General features: G+C 37.9%; 3 protein-coding genes across 7 annotated transcripts; 1 reads left to right on the forward strand and 2 right to left on the reverse strand.

The window, feature by feature from the left end:
- Positions 1-659: 659 nt before the first annotated feature.
- Positions 660-3,776, reverse strand: LOC139944171 (3-mercaptopyruvate sulfurtransferase-like). Of its 3 annotated transcripts, none has more exons than XM_071941133.1 (3): positions 3,642-3,776; positions 2,136-2,741; positions 660-1,653 (listed from the first exon to the last, which is right to left on the reverse strand). In XM_071941133.1, the coding sequence occupies exons 1-3, from the start codon at positions 3,706-3,708 to the stop codon at positions 1,355-1,357; spliced, it is 972 nt and encodes a 323-aa protein (XP_071797234.1). In that variant the 5' UTR covers positions 3,709-3,776; the 3' UTR covers positions 660-1,354. The 3 variants fall into 3 exon arrangements, with proteins under 3 accessions (XP_071797234.1, XP_071797235.1, XP_071797236.1); XM_071941134.1 differs by lacking the exon at positions 3,642-3,776 and adding an exon at positions 3,528-3,639; XM_071941135.1 differs by lacking the exon at positions 3,642-3,776 and adding an exon at positions 3,532-3,625.
- A 226-nt stretch (positions 3,777-4,002) lies between these two features.
- On the forward strand, positions 4,003-26,692 carry LOC139944169 (actin-related protein 2/3 complex subunit 1A-like). 2 transcript variants are annotated; one of them, XM_071941132.1, is made up of 12 exons: positions 4,003-4,084; positions 13,537-13,643; positions 14,173-14,258; positions 15,378-15,443; positions 15,906-16,014; positions 16,632-16,701; positions 17,431-17,538; positions 19,352-19,455; positions 21,344-21,528; positions 22,848-22,951; positions 23,905-23,991; positions 25,068-26,692. In XM_071941132.1, the coding sequence occupies exons 2-12, from the start codon at positions 13,571-13,573 to the stop codon at positions 25,192-25,194; spliced, it is 1,119 nt and encodes a 372-aa protein (XP_071797233.1). In that variant the 5' UTR covers positions 4,003-4,084; positions 13,537-13,570; the 3' UTR covers positions 25,195-26,692. The 2 variants fall into 2 exon arrangements, with proteins under 2 accessions (XP_071797233.1, XP_071797232.1); XM_071941131.1 differs by lacking the exon at positions 4,003-4,084 and adding an exon at positions 9,976-10,098.
- Positions 5,267-9,853, reverse strand: LOC139944172 (3-mercaptopyruvate sulfurtransferase-like). Of its 2 annotated transcripts, XM_071941137.1 has the most exons (3): positions 9,248-9,853; positions 7,858-8,462; positions 5,267-7,354 (listed from the first exon to the last, which is right to left on the reverse strand). In XM_071941137.1, the coding sequence occupies exons 2-3, from the start codon at positions 8,447-8,449 to the stop codon at positions 7,056-7,058; spliced, it is 891 nt and encodes a 296-aa protein (XP_071797238.1). In that variant the 5' UTR covers positions 8,450-8,462; positions 9,248-9,853; the 3' UTR covers positions 5,267-7,055. The 2 variants fall into 2 exon arrangements, with proteins under 2 accessions (XP_071797238.1, XP_071797239.1); XM_071941138.1 differs by having other exon boundaries at positions 7,858-9,853.
- Positions 26,693-26,712: the final 20 nt, after the last annotated feature.

Here is a 26,712-nt window from a genome sequence, read left to right on the forward strand (position 1 = left end):
CATTTTCATTTTGCGAACAGCACTTTCCTTTGGAAGTCAATGGGAAATCTTCACTTTTGAAGTTGTGGAGAAGTTTGTTCTGAAATTTCTTCTCACAAATAGAGAATTGGTAACTATGGTGCTGGCAAGTCGTCTTGGTAAGATAAATATAAGATAGATTTAACAAGTTATGTTGCCAAGATATTGTCATCCACATTCCACAACACCCCCCCCCCCCATTTTCCCTATTTCAACTCTACTCCTTGCCATGGCATTTCAACTCGTTTCTGCAAATTTGGTTTGACACTCCTTGTACCCGTACCTCCAGCCTACTTCGTTTGTTGTATTATTATTCAAAAGTCTGGGTGCTTGTGCTATAACAATATAGTCTGGAAAAGACATCTTTTTATTCTTTGTTAAACAACACGTTTGGTTATTGTCAAAGACTGGTCTTCTCACTTGGTGTATCTCCACAAATGCATAAAATAGCAGTGTTTTAACAACAGCTCCCCATTGTTTGTTACCATCCAAGTAAGTTTTTATGCTAACAATTACTTTGAGTAATTACTAATAGTGTCCAGTGCCTAAAACTTCTCCTAAACTTCAAATGCTAATGATTGAACAAAATAACAAGAGAATAACAAAGATTGAAGTTTAAAAACAACTTTATTTCACTTCAATTAATGCAATGATTATGTCTTTTTATACTTTCCATCCTATTTCGATCAGAAGAGAAAATTAATAGCATAATTAATTTGTAAATTTGTCACTGCATCCTCTTCATACCCACGTCACTGCATCCTCTTCATGCCCATGGTTGATGAATAAGCCAGATTTTAATGTCACAATACAAATATATCTTGGCTTTTTTCACCTTGGTTGAAGTTGTTTTTCTTCAAATGCATCTGATGAAAGAAACAGTCGTTGAAAGTAAAGCTCATGCAGATACTTATTTATTACTATCTAGTCATTAAAGTGGTACATTTGTTTTTCACTTTGCAATTGCCCGTCTAACACCGCTACCCACCAGTTATTTTTAATAACACCTATATCCATTATGTAAAAAAATATACTTTGTAGAATAACAAATTTGTACAAAGGGGAGAAACTGGGCAAATTTATACAATCACTTATTGTACTAAGGTTTTTGGATTTGAGTTGTAAGCATTTTTTAACTATCCTCTACATGCCCAATGCATTAACCACAAACAGGAATTGGATTCAAATTTGTACAATGTAAAACAAAACCCTGCAAAATCATAAAAATAAGTCTTGTGCAAACAGTAAAAGAGATTTAAATGAAATTGTAAACTACCCTCTACTTCCCTTGCTGCAATTCAATATTAAAAACCAAAATTTGATTCAATTTCTTTCTTCAACCTTTCACAATGTTTTCAGGGTTAATTTCCTTCATCTTCAAGTAGTATTCCTCCCAAGCACCATCAAAAACAGCCACGCCCTCCATGCCGGCAAGATGCGCACCAAGGGCCAAGATGCAGGCTGAAACACCAGACCCACAGGATGCTGTGATTGGCTTTGACATATCCAACCCTGCTGCTTCAAAAGTCTTCTGGAGTTGATCAGGGGATTTAAATTTTAATGTTCCATCTTTCTCTTCCATCATCTTCGGAAATGGGACATTGAAGGAGTTGGGCATGTGACCAGACTCAACACCTATAGAAATAGGGAAAAAACCAAGAAAAACAAAACATTAGTTTAAACTTCACTGGTATAATCTGATTTAAAGGCAGTGGACACTATTGGTAATTACTCAAAATAATCATTATCATAAAACCTTTCTTGATTACGAGTAATGGGTAACACGTAAAAATTAACGTTGAAAGTGAGGTCGAAGTTGGAATGAAAATGAAATTACACAATAATCTTTATCCTTGCCACATGTTAAAATGATTGAAAGATGAAAGAAAAAAGCAATAATTTTTAGCCTATGCAAACAGGGTACAATACTACAAGCTGACAAGAGACAAATTGAGAGATAACTTTGACTATGAGTGGTTTATGGTATTCCAAAATTCCTCCCAAGACAACATTAAAGAATTAAAAAAGGAAGAAGAAAGGGTGATCAGAAATTGAGATTTTTGAAAGAGGAGAGAAATGTTGCTCCGTGGCCCAGAGTATACGAGTTGGAAAAATACCTTGTCTTGGCTCTGGCTGGATGCCTTGGAATCTTCCTTCCGGCCTTGCATCCATAACCTGAAACTTCCTCTCTTCCAAGTTTCTCTCAACATCTCCAAACGTCTTGAATAAATCTGCGTTGAATGAAGCCTGGAACACAGACCGTTCGGTTAGAGGAATTTTATCAGTTGTTTTACGTCCCTCCTTGATCCACAGAGGGAGCCCTCCTTCCATGATGGATATCTTAGCGTGACCAAAGATGCGGAACATCCACCAGGCACGAGGTGCTGAGAAGGCTCCGAACTTGGCATTATTTTCATACACTACCACATGACTCTCATTATCGATTCCAAGATTTCCAACATACTCAGCAAAGAAATCTGCTGTAGGAAGGGTGTGTGAGAGCTTCTGGGTATCTTCACTAGGTCTGGCACATTTCTCAATGTCAAAGAACTGGGCACCCGGGATGTGTTCTTGTAGGTACTCTTCCTGCTGGTCCCGTTTGAATATCGGAAGATGCCAAGACGCATCAAGGATGCAGAGATTTTTCATTTTAGAGAGGATCTGCTCTGAAACCCAACCGGGCGACACTAGAGTTGGTACTTTTATCATTATTGAAGAATGATCTGTAAAAAAAAGTGTCAGTTCATTTAAAAATTAATAAGAGTCTCCAGTAAAATATTTAAAAAATTCATAATCTGGAATTTGCTTTCCATTTCCAGTGGAAATGGAAAGCATACACTATTGATAATGAAACAATTCTTCTTTCAAAACAGTTATTAGGGTACATTTTTTAACACGACTTAGCTCGGCTCCCCCCCCCCCCCCAACACCCAGTACTTAACTCAGCTGTGGCGCTGTACTTTTTCCCAAAAATGTTTCACTATAAATTTCGTCGGTCTAAGGCCTACTACTGATATGACAAATTTCGGGGAAAAAAGGAGTCACTGCGATTGCTGTACTATTTTTTTTCCACCGTAACTTTTCATTTATTAGTCATAGGCCTACTACCAAAGAAGACAAATTCTAGAAAAATGAGCACCCCCCTCCCAGTTTCTCGGTCTACCTACATATCATCAATATTTCTCCCCCAAACGCTGAAATCTTCTTGCATCAATCAATTTAACATAACAAAATCACCATTGATGCATGCTGCATCATCTATAATTAGACTCGAGCATTATTGCACTTGAAAGTATCAGTCCAATGTGTTTGCATCTTTCTATTGAAAAAGAAAGCAAACTTTTGTGTGATACTAATATTTTTTAAAAGTAATAAAAACAAGCTTATTTTATTTTATTAAACTGTTAAAAATCATGTCATGATGTATGTGGCGACTCACAAACAGGAAAAAAAAGTCATATTGGGTATGGTGCTTGACATTTTCAGAGCACATTATTTGAATATCGCACCTACGTATAATATTAATACATCCCAATTCACCAGAACTTTATTTAGCTCGTAAACTTTCAGCCCCTTCTTTTTAGTAGAAGATAAAAGTCGTCCCTGAAGCTGAAGTAACCTACCTACTTCCTCCTCGAGCCAGATGACGTCAGTGACCTTCTTGTGAAAAAGAGACAAGGGTTGTACCATTTAGGTAAAAGGTACAACAAGCAGTTATTCGGCGTTTGTTTCATTCGATACATTTTGTTTTGCAAATTTGATAACAAATTACCCATGAATTTGTTTTATAAATCTATTTTAATAGATACATGGAAAAAACAAAACAACTGTTGCAATTGTCAATTCCGAATGAATTAACATCAGGTCAATTTTCATTCCCTTTTGTTGTGTGTTGACATTGTCCACTCTAGTCAGATCCCAGTCTGTCTTTGTAAAATAACCACGTTGACCTCTGGTACCAGACCGACCCTCTGCAGTGCTGATTTTCACACAAAATTCGTGTTGACTGACCAGAATCCGCGAATTTCTTTATAAAAGTAGTCTTCAATCCCACATTTACCAGAAGGTAAGAACTTATTGGTATAGTTTATCAACTCACGCCTTATTTGAAACAAAGCTGTCACCAAGTACACCACCTCCAAATAGGCGAACATGGTGTTCCCACCCATTCAAACCGGCTCTTCTCAGAGCCAACACATCTTCCAAAGAGAGATAAAAACCAAGTCTGTTATCGTGCATAAAATAAAAAAAATTGTTTTATGAATTTAACTAGGCCTATATAATTTAATTATAATATAATAGGGAAACAATGCAACATTAATATAAGATGTAATATTTTTCTACACTTAATTACTTAAAATTAAATAAGAACTTAAAATAAAATCTGCACATGAATTGTTGCTTCTAATGAAGGTCTACAAGGAGTATCGTTAGACTGTTATCCAGATTAGATAGGAACATGTCTCACTCTAAATCCCACCTCCTTGCGGAAAGTCACCTTACTGAAACCATGGCATAAGAGTCCGGAATTTTATCTTTGAGAGGACAAAGCCAAAGGCCATTTTCATTTTGGAAGTCAATGGGAAATCTTCACTTTTGAAGTTGTGGAGAAGTTTGTTGTTCTGAAATTTCTTCTCACAAATAGAGAATTGGTAACGATGGTAACGATATAAGATAGATTTAACAAGTTATCTTGCCAAGATATTGTCATCCACATTCCACAACCCCCCCCCCCCAAAAAAAAAGATCAAAAAAACAATCATCATTATTGATGAGTTCAATCATGAAAATTTCAGCAATTTCATTCCCTATTTACCTGTTACTCTACTCCTTGCCATGGCATTTCATTTCTGCAAATTTGGTTTGACACTCCTTGTAAACGTACCTCCAGCCTACTTCGTTTGTTGTACTATTATTCAAAAGTCTAGGTGCTTGTGCTATAACAATCTACACATTTAGTCTGGAAAAGACGTCTTTTATTCTTTGTATAAACAACGCGTTTGGTTTTTGTCAAAGACCAGTCTTCTCACTTGGTGTATCTCCACAAATGCATAAAATAGCAGTGTTTTACCAACAGCTCCCCATTGTTTGTTACCATCCATGAAAGTTTTTATGCTAACAATTACTTTGAGTAATTACTAATAGTGTCCAGTGCCTAAAACTTCTCCTAAACTTCAAATGCTAATGATTGAACAAAATAAAAAGAGAATAACAAAGATTGAAGTTTAAACAAGAACTTTATTTCACTTCAATTAATGCAATGATTATGTCTTTTTATACTTTCCATCCTATTTCGATCAGAAGAGAAAATTCGCATAATTAACTTGTAAATTTGTCACTGCATCCTCTTCATGCCCACGTCACTGCATCCTCTTCATGCCCATGGTTGATGAATAAGCCAGATTTTAATGTCACAATACAAAATATCTTGGCTTTTTCACCTTGGTTGTAGTTGTTTTTCTTCAAATGCATCTGATGAAAGAAACAGTTGTTGAAAGTAAAGCTCATGCAGATACTTATTTATTACTATCTAGTCATTAAAGTGGTACATTTACCTTTTCACTTTGCAATTGCCCGACTAACACCGCTACCCACCAGTTATTTTTAATAACACCTATATCCATTATGTAAAAATATACTTTGTAGAAGAGAAAATTTGCATAATTAATTTGTAAATTTGTCACTGCATCCTCTTCATACCCATGTCACTGAATCCTCTTCATGCCCATGGCTGATGAATAAGCCAGATTTTAATGTCACAATACAAATATATCTTGGCTTTAGACATTAGACATGCAACTTCTCAGCTGATACAGTGATTTCAAATTGTTTTCCTTCTCTTTTAGTTTGACAGAAAACTGTGTACAAATTACACATACGTACATACATTTTTAACGATGTACATGTAGTGTTTTTTTCACACTTAGGCCCCCTTATTATTTGTGCAGCTTGCAAAACACATTAGTAGAACCATGGTAGAAACAACCACCATGATTGCTCCCCAATAACACTACATGTATATACTGTGTAAATACTTTAGAATAACCAATTTTTATTGTCCCCAATAAACACTAAAATGCAATCTGACCTTTAGTCACACTACAGCACTGACTCATTACCACCCTTTTTTTAGACTGTGCTAGACAAACCTTCACCTCGGTTGAAATTTTTTTCTTCAAATGCATCTGATGAAAGAAATAGTTGGTGATACGAAAGCTCATGCAGATACTTATTTATTACTATGTAGTCTTTAAAGACAGTGGACACTATTGGTAATTGTCAAAGACCAGTCTTCTCACTTGGTGTATCTCAACATATGCATAAAATAACAAACCTGTGAAGATTTGAGCTCAATCGGTTGTAGAAGTTACGAGATAATAATGAAAGAAAAAAACACCCTTGTCACACGAAGTTGTGTGCTTACTGATGCATGATTTCGAGACCTCAAGTTCTAAACTTGAGGTCTCGAAATCAAATTTGTGGAAAATTACTTCTTTCTCGAAAACTATGTCACTTCAGAGGGAGCTGTTTCTCACAATGTTTTATACTATCAACCACTCCCCATTACTGGTAATCAAGAAAGGTTTTGTGATTATAATTATTTTGAGTAATTACCAATAGTGTCCACTGCCTTTAGAGTGGTACATTTGTTTTTCACTTTGCAATTTCCCGCCTAACAACGGCTACCCACCACTTAATTTTAATAACACTTATATCCATTATGTAAAAAAATATACTTTGTAGAATAACAAATTTGTACAAAGGGGAGAAACTGGGCAAATTTATACAATCAATTATTGTACTAAGGTTTTTGGATTTGAGTTGTAAGCATTTTTAAACTATCCTCTACATGCCCAATGCATTAACCACAAACAGGAATTGGATTCAAATTTGTACAATGTAAAACAAAACCCTGCAAAATCATAAAAATAAGTCTTGTGCAAACAGTAAAAGAGATGTATGAAATTGAAAACTACCCTCTACTTCCCTTGCTGTAATTCAATATTAAAAACCAAAATTTGATTTAATTTCGTTCTTCAACCTTTCACAATGTTTTCAGGGTTAATTTCCTTCATCTTCAAGTAGTATTCCTCCCAAGCACCATCAAAAACAGCCACGCCCTCCATGCCGGCAAGATGCGCACCAAGGGCCAAGATGCAGGCTGAAATACCAGACGAACAGGATGCTGTGATTGGCTTTGACATATCCAACCCTGCTGCTTCAAAAGTCTTCTGGAGTTGATCAGGGGATTTAAATTTTAATGTTCCACCTTTCTCTTCCATCATCTTCGGAAATGGGACATTAAAGGAGTTGGGCATGTGACCAGACTCAACATCTATAGAAATAGAAGAAAAAAACAAGAAAAACAAAACATTAGTTTAAACTTCACTGGTATAATCTGATTTAAACGCAGTGGACACTATTGGTAATTACTCAAAATAATTATCATCATAAAACCTTTCTTGATTACGAGTAATGGGTAACACGTACATACAGTGTATAATCAGGCAAAATCAACATTGAAAGTGAGGTCGAAGTTGGAATGAAAATGAAATTACACAATAATCTTTATCCTTGCCACATGTTAAAATGATTGAAAGATGAAAGAAAAAAGCAATAATTTTTAGCGTATGCATACAGGGTACAATACTACAAGCTGACAAGAGACAAATTGAGAGATAACTTTGACTATGAGTGGTTTATGGTATTCCAAAATTCCTCCCAAGACAACATTAAAGAATTAAAAAAGGAAGAAGAAAGGGTGATCAGAAATTGAGATTTTTGAAAGAGGAGAAAAATGTTGCCCCGTGGCCCAGAGTATACGAGTTGGAAAAATACCTTGTCTTGGCTCTGGCTGGATGCCTTGGAATCTTCCTTCCGGCCTTGCATCCATAACCTGAAACTTCCTCTCTTCCAAGTTTCTCTCAACATCTCCAAACGTCTTGAATAAATCTGCGTTGAATGAAGCCTGGAACACAGACCGTTCAGTTAGAGGAATTTTATCAGTTGTTTCACGTCCCTCCTTGATCCACAGAGGGAGCCCTCCTTCCATGATGGATATCTTAGTGTGACCAAAGATGCGGAACATCCACCAGACACGAGGTGCTGAGAAGGCTCCAAACTTGGCATTATTTTCATACACTACCACATGACTCTCATTATCGATTCCAAGATTTCCAACATACTCGGCAAAGAAATCTGCTGTAGGAAGGGTGTGTGAGAGCTTCTGGGTATCTTCACTAGGTCTGGCACATTTCTCAATGTCAAAGAACTGGGCACCCGGGATGTGTTCTTGTAGGTACTCTTCCTGCTGGTCCCGTTTGAATATCGGAAGATGCCAAGACACATCAAGGATGCAGAGATTTTTCGTTTTGGAGAGGATCTGCTCTGAAACCCAACCGGGCGACACTAGAGTTGGTACTTTTATCATATTGAAGAATAGTCTGTAAAAAAAAAGTGTCAGTTCATTTAAAAATTAATAAGAGTCTCCAGTAAACTATTTAAAAAAATGGTAATCTGGAATTTGCTTTCCATTTCCAGTACCCCAACACCCAGTACTTAACTCTGCTGTGGCGCTGTACTTTTTCCCCAAAATGTTTCACTATAAATTTCATTGGTCGTAGGCCTACTACTGATAGTGATATGACAAATTTCGGGGAAAAAAGGAGTCACTGTTGATGTACTATTTTTTTTCCCCCGTAACTTTTCATTTATTAGTCATACTACCAAGGATGACAAATTCTAGAAAAATGAGCACCCCCCTCCCAGTTACTTGGTCTACCTACATCATCAATATTTCTCCCCCAAACGCTGAAATCTTCTTGCATCAGTTTAACATTAAAAAAAATCACCATTGATGCATGCTGCATCATCTATAACTAGACTCGAGCATTATTGCACTTGAAAGTATCAGCCCAATGTGTTTGCATCTTTCTTTTGAAAAAGAAAGCAAACTTTTGTGTAATACTAATATTTTCCAAAAATAATAAAAACAAGCTTATTTTATTTTATTAAACTGTTAAAAATCATGTCATGATGTATGTGGCGACTCACAAAAAGGGGAAAAAAGTCATATTGGGTGTGGTGCTTGACATTTTCAGAGCACATTATTTGAATATCGCACCTACGTATATAATACATCCCAATCCACCAGAACTTTATTTAGCTCGTAAACTTTTAGCCCCCTTCTTTTTAGTAGAAGATAAAAGTCGTCCCTGAAGAAACCTACCTACTTCCTCCTCGAGCCAGATGACGTCAGTGACTTTCTTGTGAAACTTGGGCGTGATCCCTGCATACACGTCAGTTAACAGTTTTATAGCGTCATACTGTTACCCCACTGCCTTTCTTTTGTTGATAAACAAACCGCCTTGGTTGCCATGGTCGGCCGAATGTTAGTAAAACACTCAATCGTAAAAACAGATGTTTCAACAAAATTCAACATTTTCTGCAAACTTTCAATTAAATAAAGTACCTCTCATAATTAGTTGTTTTGTTTTTTAACAAATTTGGTAACATTGTTACAAAAAATAGCGATCTTTTCTTGATTTGCACTTATGGCTTTCCATAGTTTTCCAATCTGGGTTGGCAAAAACTTGGGCTGTGACGTTGCAAAAGAAAGGTCTATAAGGCTAGGGCTATGCATGGAGGACCATGTGCTATGTTAGATAGCTCAGTCGGTAGTGAAAATGAGATAAGGGTTGTACCATTAGGTAAAAGGTACAACAAGCAGTTATTCGTCGTTTGTTTCATTCGAAACATTTTGTTTTGCAAATTTGATAACAAATTACCCATGAATTTGTTTTATAAATCTATTTTAATAGATACATAGAAAAAACAAAACAACTGTTTCAATTGTCAATTCCGAATAAATTAATATCAGGTCAATTTTCATTCCCCTTTTGTGTGTTGACATTGTCCACTCTAGTCAGATCCCAGTCTGTCTTTGTAAAATAACCACATTGACCTCTGGTACCAGACCGACCCTCTGCAGTGCTGATTCTCACACAAAATTCGTGTTGACTGACCAGAGTCCGCGAATTTCTTTATAAAAGTAGTCTTTAATCCCACATTTTCCAGAAGGTAAGAACTTATTGGTATAGTTTATCAACTCACGCCTTATTTGAAACATTTTTGAACGTCAAATGACGGTTTTGTGTTGTATAATTTGTTTAGTGCAACCCGGAAGTTAGATCACGATCGGGACGGGAGGGCCGGCTCGAAACGAAGCCGAGGGTGGGCGTAGCCGTAGAAATGGGATGGAGATAGTTTCATTCAGAAAAGAAGGAAGTGTAGTGTAGCCTGGACTGGGTCCAGTACAGTGTACTGCGGTCTCGCCTAGCCACCAGCCACACCCAATTTTGACGACTTAATTAAATGTAATTGTATATAAATATTATAATTTAATTAAGAACTGAAATATTATTAATAATTACTTTCTAAAAAATCAAACTTTAATTTAAGATGGCCTAGCTAGGCATGAATTGCAATTTTAAAATTTACAAAGGCAAAGCATTATTATTAATATTAAAGGGACACACCGGCCGAATTGGGCTATGTGGGCTACAAAATAGACTAAGAAATGTATTCAACGGGTTTCCAGGAATGAAGAAGAACAGTCCTTAAAAACAATCATCAAATTTGGCCGTTTGTGAGCATTTTAAAACAAAAACGAAGGTCGCGTGATTGTTCTAACCAAAAAGTGGTACAAACAATCACGTGACCTTCCGGGCTAGTTTTACTTCCAGCCGTCTAAAAGTAACTTACCAAACCAAATTTAAATCTTTTTTTTCACAAAATTATTAACGAGTAATTGACAAAAAAGATCATGTATTCAAATTATCGCTACAAAATGTAAATAATAGTAAAAAATCTAACGTAAGATTCGCATTCAAAGAGTCAGTGTAACGGAACCTTGTTATATGGTCCCACAGCGTGGAGTAATCGGAACGTAAGACTCGGGGCATGTCACATACCGCACATGCCGTGTCTCGTGGGGGACTGGAGGTGTAATCCCGGGCGCTATGAACTCCTGGCTTGCGGGTCTCGCCGTAAGCTTGGGAGGGGTAGGGAGCCAGACATCAGAGTACATGTTTGTCATCGTGGGTACCGTTTGTCAGTCGGTACACCTCGTGTCAAATCCGTTATTTATTATGATCGCAACGTTCCAATATTACACTCTGTTTTGTTCCATGACTCCTAATTTCATTTTGCAAGGAGTTTTCAGGAAACAATAAAAAAGATTGACGATGTCAAAACGTAGGAATACCGCATTTTGTTATATTGATAGTGTGAGTAGCTTCAAAAATGTTTTATGAACAAGAAAAAAAAGGATTAAAAAAACCGGAGCCCCCGATCGTAAAAAGAACAGGTGAAAAATAATTTTGTATAAAAGGTTGAAAAAAATATGATACAAAAATTCCCTCAAAGCATAATTTTGTCAAAAAAAATATTTTTTTAATTCTGTGAATGAAGTGTCATTTTTGAGAGTTGAGGTATTATTTGGTTACGTTCCAAGCTACGCAGCTACTCAGCTACGCTTACGTTCTTTCAAGCCCAAGTCAAGCTACGCTTACGTTCCATATGCAGCTAAGATATCCAGGATATCCAGCTACGCTTATACCTTCCAAAATATGACGTTCCAAGCTACGCTTACATTCCAAGTTTTGCTTACGTTCCTTCTCAAGTTACGCTATATATACAACAGGTACGCTTTCAATCCTGAGTCAAGTTACGCTTACGTTCCATACGCAGCTACGTTTATGTTTCAAGATATCCAGCTACGCTTATACCTTCCAAAATATGACGTTCCAAGCTACGCTTACATTCCAAGTTTTGCCTATGTTCCTTCTCAAGTTACGCTATATATACAAAAGGTACGATTTCAATCCTGAGTCAAGTTACGCTTACGTTCCATATGCAGCTGCGTTTACGTTTCAAGATACCCAGCTACGCCTACGTTCCAAGATATGCTTACGTTCCAAAAGCTATGGTTACGTTCCAAGCTACCCAGCTACTCCATATCCATACAATCCATATACATCATTTAGGTTTGTTACGCTAAAATCAAAAATTATGCTTTCAATCCCGAGTCAAGCTAGGCTTACGGTTTAAGATTTGCAGCTACGCTTACATTTCAAAATACACTCTCACAAGGACGCTTTTGAATCCCTCACGATTCCCCCCCCCCCCCCCCCCCCCCGCACAGCGCCTGTAAAAGGCTGTACACATTCCATCCGCAGCGAGCTCTTCGTACCCCATGTGTGTTACTGCCTTTCGCTGCTGTCGCTGGTGTCACGTCGTTTTCCATTCATAATTATTGGAGTGGTAAAGTAACAACACACAAGTTCAACGCGTGCGCAGAAGACGATGTTAGCCACGTTGCTTGCGCACATTGCTACATTAGAAACTGTCGACATAGAGCTTTCTACTGAGTTTTGAAGCAAACAAATCGGCCTTTCCTATGATGAGTTATGACACTTGTAAGGTTTTGCTGATTTGAAAAATAGTGAAATATGTAGGCCTAATATTGATTTTGTTATCATGAAAAGAATGTCGGTGGTCTCCGGCCGTTCAAAACGAATTGAGATTGTTTGCAAAAAGTTTTCCTATTGGGGGAACGCATTTGAACGGTAGACACAATTAGACACCAACTGAAAGGGATATAAAATTGATTTTTTTTGTTTTTTTTTTGGTTGTTGCTTTTAGGCAATTTGGGGTGGGATATTTTTGGTTAAGAAAATTAAGAGAGCCGTAATTATTCAAGTGATTATTGTGTTTGTTTTATAAGAATATTACAAGTGATTATTGTGTTTGTTTTATAAGAATATTACAAAGAGGTGATTTCTTGTGCTGAATTCATTGAAATGTCGCTATTCTCAGCTAAAACCATCCTTGCCAAATGCCGTTTGGTTGAGAAGGATGCTTGAACGCAATGTAATCTGAGTATTTTTTCTGTGACATAACCACAGACATATAACCCCTAGTTCTTTATACTAGGAAAAGCGCCCGCATGTTTCTGCCGATTAGCGCTAGCGCGGTAACACACGTGGAACCTTTGAACATGACTAGTTGTAACTCCTTCTGTTCCGTGCTCTATGATTAAATTAACTATTATTAAGTAACTAAAGAAGGGTGGAAAAAAACACTATTTATTGGCTTTTGCCGGAATGTTTCGTAGAGGTTGAGCATAAGTTCTCATGACTTAGTTGAGCACATTCTCTACTACTCTTCCTAATTATTTGTGTGAATTTGCGATGTAAAAATTTGTATCGCATTGGCATTCGCAGGAAGTATGAACTGGGCTTAAATTAAAGACCTGTTTTGCCAAATTGGCTATAATATTTTTGTATTGCCTAAATATTTTATTATGTCGGCTTCAAACATACATCTTAATATTATGGTTAGAATCCTGCATCTGACCGCCAATTTATCTGCAGATCAAATTGAATAAAGGGAATAAGATCCACTTACCATTCATAAAGTATTTTATGAATTGCATTATTTTCCTTGTGGTTTTAGGTAATCATCCGATTGCAGAGTGACACTGTTGACCATGGCCACTAACGAAAAATTTAACTTTGAACTTGGGCCCATCACTTGCCATTCATGGAACAAGGATCGTACCCGTAAGTGCAGTTTAGGTCCAGTGTGGCTTGTATGTATAAGTAACGTACCTTTAACAAGTTGAGTTGTGGAAGTGTTTTGGCCGAGAGGTTAAGAGCACCGAATTCAAACTCTGGTGTTTCTGATCAGCAGAATGTGGGTTTGAATCTCCACAAGACACTTAGCCATTGCTTCGTCCTTCGGATTGGACGTAAAGCCATTGTGTGTTGTGTACAAATGTATTACTTCTATCTCGAAAACTACGTTACTTCAGAGGGAGCTGTTTCTCACAATGTTTTATACTATCAACCTCTCCCCCAATACTAGGTAACGAGAAAGGTTTTATGCTCATAATTATTTTGAATAATTACCAATAGTGTCCAGTGCCTGTAATGCATGACTTTAAAGAAGATTGCATTCAAGAGAATTATGTAAGAATAACACCTGGCCTGTTGCCTAAATTTGTGTGCTTGCGAATGGCTTATAATAGGCTTAGGGCTGAAGTATTTTATTACTTGAGTTTAAGTTTAAGGTACTTTGTTTTGTTTCTAGAAATCGCCATCTCTCCAAACAGCCATGAAGTGCACATCTTTGCCAAGAAGGGGGCTACGTACGAGAAACTGCACACTCTTAGTGAGGTTTGTATAAAGTACTTATTTCATTACTTTTAAATGTAAAACTAATGTTGAAAGTACCATACTATCAATGCCACTTGTTTTATTTTACTCCAAGCGAAGAGCTCTGGTGTTTCTGATCAGCAGAGTGTTGGATCGAGTCCAGGTCGTGACACTTTGAGCAAGACAACTAACATTTTTTGCTGCATCCTTCAGACAGGGCATTTAAACCCAGTGCACTTATCACGATTATCATAAAGAGAAGGGGTTCCCCCTGCTGTTCCTTGTTTGGTTGGCAGCATATTGTACCACAGCACCCTGTAAACTATTATGTGTGATAGAAAAGGGTCCCTCACAAAGTAAATTGGTTGGTACACCTTGTAAATTGCTCGGTACACCTTGCATGAAAAACTACTTAGCATTCTGAGTTCCCCATTAGGTGTGTAATGAAAGGCTAATATAAGAATTCAGTATTATTTTTAAGGGAATCAATGTGTGGTGAAGAGGGTTTCAACTAGTGGTTTAATCCCAAGAGGCCTGGTTCTTGATAGTTTTACCGAGACGAAGTCGAGGTAAATTATCAAGAACCAGGCTTCGGTGGGTTTCAACCACTATTTGAAAACCGATCCAACGCACTTTGATTCCCATTCATAAATATCTTTTCAGTCAAAAACGTCAACACTTTGGTCAAAAAGTAAAATATATGCAAAAATTATAATTGGTCAATGGTTTCTTTCAACACAACACCCCTCCAGCTATGAAATAGTAAAGCCCTCCGCCGCCCTCGGGTAAATAACTCCTTATAAGGGAATGCTGTGCGCGTCACGCGTGTCGCGTGATGTGACACAACTGTTTCAGCCGTTGCTTTCGACCAATGGGAATGAAGAAACTGTCTTATAAGAACAGGTGCAAGCTCGCGTGTCATGCCCATGTTCCAACACTTTTTACTGGTCATAAACAAAGGTTTATACACACCCACGGGACGCGCTCTCCACCAATAGGAAACTGTCTGAGGTATTTATGAATATTTGTTAAACAACCCTCTACACCCACTTATCTCAAGGCTTTGAAGTAATCCTGTTTTTTATAGTAATTCCAAGGGGAAAAATGAATAATAGTTGTTTTCTTTCTGTTTGTATACAGCACACTCAGCGAGTGACAAGCATTGACTGGGCACCCAATGGTAATCGCATTGTGACGTGTGGCACGGTAAGATTTTTAAGTTTATTTTATTTCTTTACGGAAGTTGCCCATCACAAGGCTAAAAAGGCCACTCAAGGTGTTGGTTACAATTGGATATGTAAAAATGAAGTGTAAAAGAATTACATTAAAAAAAACCCATTCACATTGAGCTTGAACTTGGGATTTTTTCACAGTTTTTTATATTGATATGAAAACCAAGATGGCCACACCACGTTTGATCTTCTTTGCCAGGTTCCCTGTACACTCAGTGATGATTGTAGTTAAAATTCTTGTCATATTAAGGAACCAGCCTTTTCCATTTAGCCTCGATTTTGTAGCATTGAAATGAATATGGGGGAACCAATATGGCCGTACCATTGGTATAGATCAATAAAGCTGCCTCTTGGTTCTGATTTTTTTGTCTGGTTTTTAGTTTGTTTTATTATAGCCTTTGGTGTATTGAAATGTTCAACCATTTTTGTTTGGCAGGATCGTAATGCCTATGTATGGACCCTGAATGGCAGTGAAGGCTGGAAACCAACCCTTGTCATTCTGCGTATCAACCGCGCTGCTACCTGTGTCAAGTGGTCTCCTTTAGGTAACGACAAAAAGAGAGCTGGCTATGTCCACATTTATTTTTACAGCCATAGTGCACTTTGTCTGTAAGGCACAGTCAATCCGGAGCTATTGAAAAGTAACCCCTGAGAGTATACATCATTTTCTTGTATAAAAAAAGCAAAAAGGTCTCGTGCAAACCATACCAAGTATTGAGAACTTTATTGTAAATAAAAGCTGTGAAATGGGAGTTGCCCAAGACAATGCTTAAAAGGCAATGATATACATGTACAATATGTTATCAACATTCTTATATTATTATAATATTGAAAAACAAATATTGAATTTTTTAAAGACTTAAAAAAATATTTAGAAACTTTTTTAACTATAGATAGATAGCCACACCTATCATTGCATTCTCAAAGGTGACTTCATATCATACAACAAAACCACATGTAAAAGAAAAAAGTCAAAATACAACGTTAGGATGTTGAGACCTTAAGTGTGTATTTAAATCTCTGAACGTTACTTTTTTCAAATGTGAAATCACGTCAGTGTGTTGTATTATTTCATCTGACTCACAGAGTTTGAACCCTGTACTCTCCATTCAGAGAAAAGGTTGGTCTGTTTTTCATAAAATAATTATTTGTTACTCAACAGAGAACAAGTTCGCTGTTGGTAGCGGAGCCCGCTTGATCTCTGTCTGCTACTTTGAGCAGGAGAATGACTGGTAAGTTCTCAAACAGCTTTTGAGTTGTGTGTGGTACAGTTTTTAGAAGAAAAAAATATGCATAGCTCAAATCTGTCACCCAGTGATAGTCAAGGCGCTTCAGCATTCAGTATTTTTCCTGCAAGGTATGTTTTTGACATATGAAACCTTTTCTTTTACATAGCACCATGCAGCTGATCAAACTAGGAACACAGGGGTAATCACCCTTCTCATAACACAACTCACGGGACCAAGGGTGTTAAGTCCCATCCCAAGGACAGAGCAATAATGGTTTAAAGTGTCTTGCTTTAAGGACACAAGTGTCACAACCGTAACTCAAATCCACACTCTGCTGATCAGAATACTAGAGTTTGAGTCCAGTGCTCTTATCCTGTCGACAACAACACGCCTCACAGTATGTTTTTTTATTCCTCTCGGTACATGCATCAATCATTATCTCATCACAGGCATGGAATTTCATCTTTGACAAGGCTAGGCCATTTTCATTTTGAAAAGGGCACTTCCATTGAAAAGTCTTGAAGTCTATGGGAAACTTTTGAAAGGGCACTAAAGCCTAGACCAGGGGCACCGTAGGCCATGGCCTTCGTTGCCCCTGGTGAAGTTCCAGGCCTGCATCACACTGGAGCCTCCTAGACTGAATCCTCCATCCACCCCACAAAAATATGCCTGTACTACACCCCTGAATGAAAGACTGAATACAAGTTCTATATGTCTTACTGACTGATTTAGGTGGGTAAGCAAGCACATCAAGAAACCTGTTCGCTCAACCGTGACAAGCCTTGACTGGCATCCTAACAACTACCTACTGGCTGCTGGCTCGGCAGACTTCAAATCGAGGTAAAATTTTAAAGTTTACAAGATTTACAAATCAAGCGTAATGCTTTCCACACTTCAGTTGGAGTTTGATTGATTTTGCACTATACAATGCAACCAACTTCGCTTGATGTCAAGATGTCTTCGCGCAATGTTAAAGAACTCGATATGAAAAGCAAGCCAGTGATTTCTCAGAATATTTTCTTAATATCAGGATTACTTTCTATAGATCTCCTTCTGCTTAAATGTTTTTTCAAAGTTCAAACTGATCACAGAGAGATGAAAGACGTAGCCCTCTTGTGTCCAAACCTCTAGTTTTCCCATTTGTGATGATGTCAAGTAAACCAATTAACAAGCTTGCAGAAGCTAGCGAGAGTTGCTAATGGGGAGAGGTTGATAATAGTTATAAAAGATTGTGAGAAACGGTTCACTCTGAAGTGTTGAGTTTCGCGAAAGAAGTAGTTTTCCTCAAATTTGATTTCGAGACTTTAGAATTAGATTATGAAGTCTCCAAAAATCAAGCATCTGAAAGCACACAAATTTGTGTGACAAGTGTGTTTTTTCTTTCATCTCGCAACTTCAACGACCAATTGAGTTCCAATTTTTACAGGTTTGTTACTTTATGCATCTGTTGATACAGCAAGTGAAAAGACGTGTCTTTGACAGTTACCAATAGTGTCAAGTGTCTTTAAGTGCAATGGAGGGCTTCCCTCCTGGGCCCAATTTCATAGAGCTGCTTAAGCACAAAATTACGCTTGAGCAGAAAAGTCCTTGCTTAGTAAAATCAGATTACCGGCCAAGACTCCACTCAATTGTTATGCTATTAAAGTAAACAACGGCTAAATACCAATCACAAGCAATGTATATGGCATGAAATTTTGGCCAGTAACATGTGTAAAATAAGCGAGCTATTTTTGGCTTATGCATTTTTTTGGCTAAAGCAGCTCTATGAAACTGGCCCCTGGAGCTTACTCAAGCTGGGCTGATTGGAAAAGTACCAAGCAAACTTAGCACTGGTACAGGATGTTGTAGAGTGAACCCCTCAGTGGCGAAATCAGGACAGTCAAGATGTCACCTGTGAATGTGGTATTGAACCACAAAACATGGAACATTTGCTAAGTTGCACTCAACTGGAGCAACCGTGTACGGCTGAAGAAAACTTGAATGATAGTGTTAAAGGCACTGGACTTACTGGACACCTTTGGTAATTGTCTTAGACCATTATCCTCACTTGGTGTATCCCAAATTTTGCATTAAATACATTAAATAATAAATCAGTAAAAGTTTGGACTCATTTGGTCATCAAAGTTGCAAGAGAATAATGAAAGAAAGAAAAACCTTGTTGCACAAGTTTGTGTGCTTTCAGATGCCTTAAAAGGCGTCTGAAAGAGAAATTACCTCTTTCTCAAAAGCTAAGTTTCTTCAGAGGGAGCTGTTTCTCACAATGTTTTATACTATCAGCAGCTCTTCATTGCTTGTTACTAAGTAAGTTTTTTATGCTAACAACAATTTTGAGTAATTACCAATAGTGTCAAGCGCCTGTAAGTGTAAGCAGCGTGTTCGTGTTTTGGCTGAACCATGCTTAGCTTGCTGGTGGACAGGACAAGAAGAAGAAGACTAAAATGTCACACCTTCCAAGCTTTTAAGATTCATCGATAGACTAAGAAGAAAATGGTTTATTTCTTTTCATAATTTTTCATGTATCTACAAGAGTATAGCCAAGGTGTACAATTTTAGTCAGATGTCTGAATATTTTTGTTCAAACTTTTAAGTATGAGTGTATTTCTTATACTGACATCCACTGTAATGTTGTCCCCTGTTTCTATTCTCCAACCAGAGTGTTCTCAGCTTACATCAAGGAAATTGAGGGCAAACCAGAGCCAAATTCCTGGGGAAAGAAGATGCCGTTTGGTGCCTGCATGTATGAATTGAGTTCTGGAGGTAGGAATATGGAATGAAGGGCTGGAACAAAAAATGGATTGAAATCATGTTATTGTTGACAAACCTCAAAAGTAGGGTTTGAAACTTTGCATAGTGGAAATAAGATATAGAAGAGTTTGCGGTAACACCATGTAATGACTATCTCTAAATGAGTTGGGTTGGTTCTGAAAAGAACCGTTGGATTAACTCCCAAAAGACAATGTTTACCTGTCTTGCTAAACTGTAGTAACTTGGGTGTTAAGGACACCATAGGACACTAAGCTTGGGCGGTCCCTTCGGTTACCCGGTTCTACCCGGTTCCAAATTGAAAACCGGACTTGCGGTTCCACTCTTCTGTGGAACCGGGTACCCGCTTTTGTCGGTTCCGATTTTAAAAGACCGAGTCCCAATTATAAAAGGCTCTGTGGAGCCGATCATGCGACGAACCGGCTCTAGAAATTGAGGCTTGATGTTGAAAGCGGTGACCGCAGATACAGTGTGCAAAGGCTTCAAGCCGACATGAGTATCAACTATCACACGTGGCTGCTGCATACACAGTGCACACACATAGGCATCTTCTACAACCACCACATGTATGCATGTACATGTCATGCATATACATGTACATGTATAGACAGCACGTTGTGATTGGCTGCCGATATATCCATATTCATAAAAGCTAGCCCCGCGCACAAAACACACAGTGCTGTAGGTATGTATGTACAGGCATGTACAGGCATAGTACACTTGTATGTACAGAGACGACACACTGCATGCACTACGGATGTACTGCACTACGGATGTACTACACTACGGACATACTGCTACACAACGATCGTACTGCCGGCTAAATCAAAGACTTGTTTAAATCATAGAGTAAGGACAGAGCAGGGAAAATAGGTGCTCGGTGGCACGATGTCTGATCATTGGGGTGGGTATTCTGGTATTTTCGTTAAAAATAGATCGGCTCCAATTGTGTGTGTGTGAGCTCGGAACCGATGTCTGATTAACTTGGTTATTTTCAGTTCAAATAGATCGGCTCATTTGTGTGTGTGTGTGAGCTCTGGACGGGCGGCTTATGTTTTTTATTGAATTGGAACCGGGTATGTCTCAGAACCGAGCTTTTTTTCGGAACCGGAACCGAGCCCCAAATTTCTGGAACCGCCCAAGCTTATAGGACACCATAAGAGACCAAACCGGTTCTTTTCAGAGCAAACACTCACTCATGAGAGATTTACACATGGTTGTACCCGCACGGTTGCTATTTATTTATAGTTTCTTGTATCTTCTTATTTCTCCACACCATGCAAAGCTTCAAACAATACTTACACCATAGGTGCTTTCACATAGATGCTGAAGAGGGAATCAAAATTATCATCTTAGGGTGTTAAAATGACACAAATGTAATTTGTTTGCAGAAGTTAGTGTTATTTTAAACACCCTTTGAGTCTTTTTTGGTATGTTACAATACCCATGGTGTCAAATTTAACAGTGGAAAGATATTCATGCCATGACCCGAACTTGCACTCTGAACAATCAAAACATCAGAACATGAGTTCTTTGATCTTCTTAGACCATGATAAACTCCAACAAGTATTGCTTGCGGTAAACCCATGTAATTAACTTTTCTTGTGTTATGCGTTGTAGTTCTAAAAAGAACTGATAGTGTAAGAACTCAACTCCACTGATTCTTTTTACAAGATCTGATCTGAGTTTCCAAAACTTGTGGTTTTAAATTTATATTTTCTGAATTTATATTTATTTTTGGTTTTCGTAACAAATCTATTTACTATTGCTTAAATTGTTAATGTCCCTATTGTATAATTATTTTGCTGTTCTAATTAATTTTTATGGTAAATCTGCCGGCTTTAAATAAACCAGTAATAAATTATAATTCTTTGTTTTCTAGGCTCTGGTGGTTGGGTGCACGATGTGAGTTTTGACAGCTCTGGAACCCGCCTTGCTTGGGTCGGCCATGACAGTACAGTCAGCGTTGTCAACTCTGCCAACGATAATAAAATTGGGCTGCTCAGGGCTAGCCAGCTACCTTTCCTGACGTGTGAGTGGGCGGGACCGAATAGCCTGGTCGTTGGTGTGAGTATACATGTATATCAGTGGTCTGTTGTGTCTTATGAAGCTTTCATGGTTTGCCAGGCTAAGAAGCCCATGTTTAATCTGAAGTTAACTCTGGACCAAGGTGAACATCGTATCTGGATGAATCTACAGTATTTTATTTTAAATAAAGAATTATCTGATGCAAACCATCTGTCAAAGTTGTTGCTGTCACAAGTCCAGGCATGATATTCTTCCTATCTTAGTCTGTTTTTAGATTTGTCTATTGCCATTGGAAAAAAATCTGTTAAACTGTGAATAACTAGCCTGAAATGTATATAAAAGCCATTGGACACTATGGTAAACAGTATTGTCCAAGGTCAACACTTCGTGTATCACAACTTCTATATAAAATAACAAACCTGTGAAAATTTAGGCTCAATTGGTCATCGGAGTCGGGAGAAAATAACGTAAAAACCCACCTTTGTTTCTGCATGTTTCGCCGTGTCATAACATAACATTTTAATATTTTCTCAAAAAGTAAAGCATTTCATGGACTAATATTGCAAGAGAAGTCTTTCACCATTACCTTCTGTAAACCCTGCAAGTTATTTTTTAAATCTGTGAACTTTTAATTTTGTGTGTGTACCGAAAGTGTCCAATGGCTTTTAGAGCCTAAACCATGTGTACGTTAAGTCCTGTCCTTGTACAATATTCAGTTAAATATTCCTACTCTTTTTACCAAGGACCAGATATTATGCCTGCAAATCGAGAGAAATTAACAATAAATGTGTTCATAGGAAGGGGTTTAAACCCTACTTGTTTTAAGGCATAGATGTTGAATCCTACCTGATCTATTCATTAAAATCAATGAATGTAGAGGAAGTGTTCTGTTAGACATAACACAATTAAACTTTGGTCATTGGTCCATGTCCGAAAAGTAGAACACATCACATTATTTTCAAGATCTTACAAGGTGATGCCCCAGCATATTGAAGTGATCTTGTGCTATGCCCCAGGGTAAAATGGCTTACGGTCTAACTTCTTCAGGAGAAAATGGCAAATCCTTGATGAGGGAGAAAATCTTTTCAGAGTGCAGCACCGAGGCATTGGAACTCCCTTCCTGAAACTGTGAAACTTTCAAGTTTAGTTGACATATTCAAGGACAGTTCAAAATCTGCATAAAGAAACATTTTGTTTACACTCTTTTCCACTTATCATTAGATGCTACATTTGTGTGTGCGTGTTGGTGTGTGTGTGTAGAGCAGTGCCATGAGCGCCGCTTTGGGCGGAAACTGACACTTTGAAAGTTTCCAGTTTGATTTTGTTTATTGTTATTATATTCTCTTCCTACCATGTAGGGTCATGACTGCGAGTTGAATCTCTTCAATATTGATGATGCCTGCAAGATCACCTTCGTCAGTAAGCTTGGAGCAGTTGCCAAGAAGGAGTCTGGCAACATGAGGTAATAAGGGTAGCTTCTCTGTTAGGAACTCTGTCTGTAGTCCAGAGTTACAGCTTACAGGACTCAATTTTACAAAGAGCTAGGATTGATCTTAACTGGACATCAATCTTAAAGGCACTGAACACGTTTGGTAATTGGCAAAAACCAGTATTCTCACTTGGTATATCTCAACATATGCATAAAATAACAAGCCTGTGAAAATTTGGACTCAAATGGTCATTGAAGTTGCAAGAAAGATATGAAAGAAAAAACACCCTTGTTGTACAAAATAGTGTGCATTTAGATAGGAATAAAAGGTTTTCTGGCCAGAAGTCTTTTGTTATTTTAGTGAGAAATTACCTCTTTCTCAAAAACTATGTTACTTCAAAAGGAAGCCGTTTCTCACAATGTTTGATACTATCATCAGCTCTCGTTGCACGTAAGGTTTTATGCTAATATTATTTGAGTAGTTACCAAACGTGTACAGTGCCTTTAACTGCTAAGCAAAGTGTAATGTCACAGGACAAATCACCATGGTAATACTGACAACCTAATGAATCTTAGTGCTTTGGGAACTCAACCGCTGGAACCATTATTATTCGTCCTCTTCATGGCAAACAACTCAAAAATTTGCATTTTGAGAAAAGTGCAGAGATAAGCGGTTTTGTCTTAAAAAAACAGGTCAAAAGTGTAAACAAGTTTGAGATAGTTGTTACATGCACATCCATACATAGTATGCCTTTAAAACTTTGAAATGGGTATATAGCACTCGCAATTTTCCAAGAAATAATCTTATAAAGAGAAATACATTTTTTGAGTTGGGCTGTTTTGTCATGGAGGGGCCGTATAGATATCTGAAGTTTTTTTTTAAAGATTTGTATAACTTGTTGGCGGTGTGGTTTGAATTGACTGTTTGACTGTTGACTATTGACTGTTGACTATTGACTGGTGACTATTGACTGCTTTGTCTTCAGTGCCATGGCAAAGTTCCGTCAGCTTGATAAGAAGGCTACAACTGAGCAGGACGCTTCTAGGACCACAGTGCATCAGAATTCCATCACGTAAGTATTTAGTACTGAATCTTATCTAGCTTCCCAGTGCTCTCCCATACCAGCGACAAAATGCCAATGGGAGACTTGCAATCACTAGGTGGCAGCAGACTCGCCAGATAAGTTTCTATTGTTTACATAGTTCTGAGCATGCGGACACCATAGATATAGAATATAATACCTAGATTGTCCGCGCGTACATATGCGCCATAAGCCATACACAAATTTCTGGTTCTTCGTGGACGCACTAAAAGTCATGTGCTGGTGGAAGATGAACATGGGTGATAGGCCAATGGCTGCGCCAATGCCAGAACCCACGCGACCGATCTAGGTATTATATTCTCTATCTATGGCGGACAAGTCTCTGAGAACAATGGATTTACCGGCTAAGTCTGCTGCCACCTAGAGTCGCCAAAAGTCCCCCAAGGAAACGCCGAATCACTAATGAAAGTTCTCTCCAAGTGCTCCAGCTAGCTACAAGAAGTTCATTGCTATCCATATTATTATCATATATTTCTGGAAATGAAACCAGGGTGCCTCAGAAGTGAACTTAACCACTGTAGCTCACAAGCCCGATGAAGGGTGCTTGCTATTTGAAATAGAAACTTGTTGACGAATAGGAACACATTTACATATCAGGCAACTGCGATATCGTCAAGTCCCTGTCCCACGTGCGGAACAGCTTGGGAAATGCAGAGCATCACAAAACATTAGTTTTCTGGGGATGGCACAGGATTGGGACTTGAATCAATTCTACATCATGTGTGGAGCCTGGGCGGCGTGCTCTTCCTCTAGCAATCGAAAGCCGTAACGGTAATTCACGTCTTTTCTTCGTTGAAAAAAAAAACCGCAGCAATTTGACACTGTTTAGACCAACAATAAGTGCGAAGGATTAAGCTGAAAATCGGTAAATATGCAACCCTATTAGTACTAATACTATCGGTCTTCGATATATTTAGAACTGTTTTTAGGCTTCATTTTGCACACAAGAAAAACTTGATACATCAAGTATACTCAATATTAAATTTTCAATTAATCGGTTGTTAAAAAAAACTGACATCGACGGACGTTATGTTAATCTATTTCAGCCAAATAACTATCCATACTGGAGTGAAAGAGAACATCACCAAACTGACTTCAACTGGCGTGGATGGTCAGGTGGTCATCTGGAACTACAAGACTCTGGAGTCTGCTGTAGCAGGATTGCGTGTGTAGTCTGGGCACCAGACCTTGCATGAGCCCGGTTGATTTCAGGCACGAAAGCATACCCCAAAGTAGATACTAATTTAAGCTAAATCAGGTATAGACCTTTAAAGGGTTTATATAAAGGGTTATATCCTAAACACAAAAACAGTATAACTTATAATTATAAATCAAGTATTTTAACCCCAATCATTTTTATTCAGGTATGTAGATCACAGTCCTGGGGTGCGTTCCACTCGCGCAAACGAATCGCAACTGTTCGCGCAAACGTTGTTTGTCTTTGGAATGATTGGTGCGCATTACGCGATGTCAATATGGCGGCGCCCTGAAATGAAGATGGCGCGCACTGTATGTAGTTTTTTTAAACTTTGTTTTTGCTGTAATAGTCCTCTTTTTGACATCATTACATCAACTAATTAACTTTGTTATTTCAAATCTGCATTATCATCCATCGAAAATACAGTGTAATTATGTTTGTGACAAAGAAATAATAGCGTATGCTTGTCCGCCATTTTAAAAACCACTCGCCAACACCTCAGAAGTATGTACGCGTAAAGTTGCCAATGTTTGCCAACGGTGGTGGCACACAAGTCGTTCCACTTGAAATTGTTGGCAAACGCGCGTAACTGTTGGAAGCATTTGCGCGAGTGGAATGCACCCCTGGTATTAAATCTTATAAAATAGTTCATAAAACATTGATGTTATTCTGCACATTTTTTGATGCCTGAAATTGCATGCCTAATCTCAAGGGCTATAAACAAAACTTTAAAATTGGCTCACGTTTGTCTTTCTCTGTTAAAGATTTTGTGGATTTATTTGAAACAAAGGTTTGACTGGGGGGTGGGGTGGGGGGGGGCTATATCCGTGATCTGTCCATTATTGGGCTGAAAGTGCGAGTGTAAGCAATCGTCTGTAGGGTCCATGTTTCTGTTTGTCACATTGGCATACATACATGTACATGCAGTGTGCTTGTTTTTAGTGTCAACCAACGACTTCCTCTAATTCTGTTTTGCAGTGAATATAGAAATTTAATAAGTTTACAATTTAAGTAGCTTATGTGTGCATTTAGTTGAACTTATGCATAGCCGGAATTGTGAAGAAAAAAAATTGTTTAAACAAAACTGATGTCTTTCGCAATCAGAATGTAACCTGTGAAATCGGATAAAATCACAAGGTGTGAGCCTTGCATTTTTGTCAAAAATTGCCTGAAATTTAATTTTTTTACACAGGGTAAGCCTTGCACTCACAGCCCAAAAGAAGAAAACATTCAATCGCCAACCAGTTTAAGTATCACAGATAAAGTAACAACACTTAAATGATTCTATGGAAAGCTTGTTCAACCTGCACAGAGACATTTTTACCATCCAAACATTCCAATTATTCTTTGTGATAATCTTGATCTAATTGAAGTTTAATAGAAGTTATAAGCTAAGTAGCACTAAACGGTTTAGTAGGTCTACTGTAACTTTAAGTTTTTACAGAACGGAATATTAAAGACAACTGAAGGCGATATTATTGTGTTCAAAATTA

This window comes from Asterias amurensis, chromosome 11 (assembly GCF_032118995.1).
Source record: "Asterias amurensis chromosome 11, ASM3211899v1".
NCBI classification, from domain to species: Eukaryota; Metazoa; Echinodermata; class Asteroidea; order Forcipulatida; family Asteriidae; genus Asterias; species Asterias amurensis.

Coding starts and splice junctions, on each gene's coding strand:
- LOC139944172 (XM_071941137.1), bottom strand. CDS start 8,449: ATGATAAAAGTACCAACTCTAGTGTCGCCCGGTTGGGTTTCAGAGCAG. Junction 7,355..7,857: donor CCAGCCAGAGCCAAGACAAG/GTATTTTTCCAA, acceptor CTATTTCTATAG/ATGTTGAGTCTGGTCACATG.
- LOC139944169 (XM_071941132.1), top strand. CDS start 13,571: ATGGCCACTAACGAAAAATTTAACTTTGAACTTGGGCCCATCACTTGC. Junction 17,539..19,351: donor TCGGCAGACTTCAAATCGAG/GTAAAATTTTAA, acceptor TTCTCCAACCAG/AGTGTTCTCAGCTTACATCA. Junction 22,952..23,904: donor AAGGAGTCTGGCAACATGAG/GTAATAAGGGTA, acceptor CTTTGTCTTCAG/TGCCATGGCAAAGTTCCGTC.
- LOC139944171 (XM_071941133.1), bottom strand. CDS start 3,708: ATGGTACAACCCTTGTCTCTTTTTCACAAGAAGGTCACTGACGTCATC. Junction 2,742..3,641: donor CTGGCTCGAGGAGGAAGTAG/GTAGGTTACTTC, acceptor TTTTTTTTACAG/ATCATTCTTCAATAATGATA. Junction 1,654..2,135: donor CCAGCCAGAGCCAAGACAAG/GTATTTTTCCAA, acceptor CTATTTCTATAG/GTGTTGAGTCTGGTCACATG.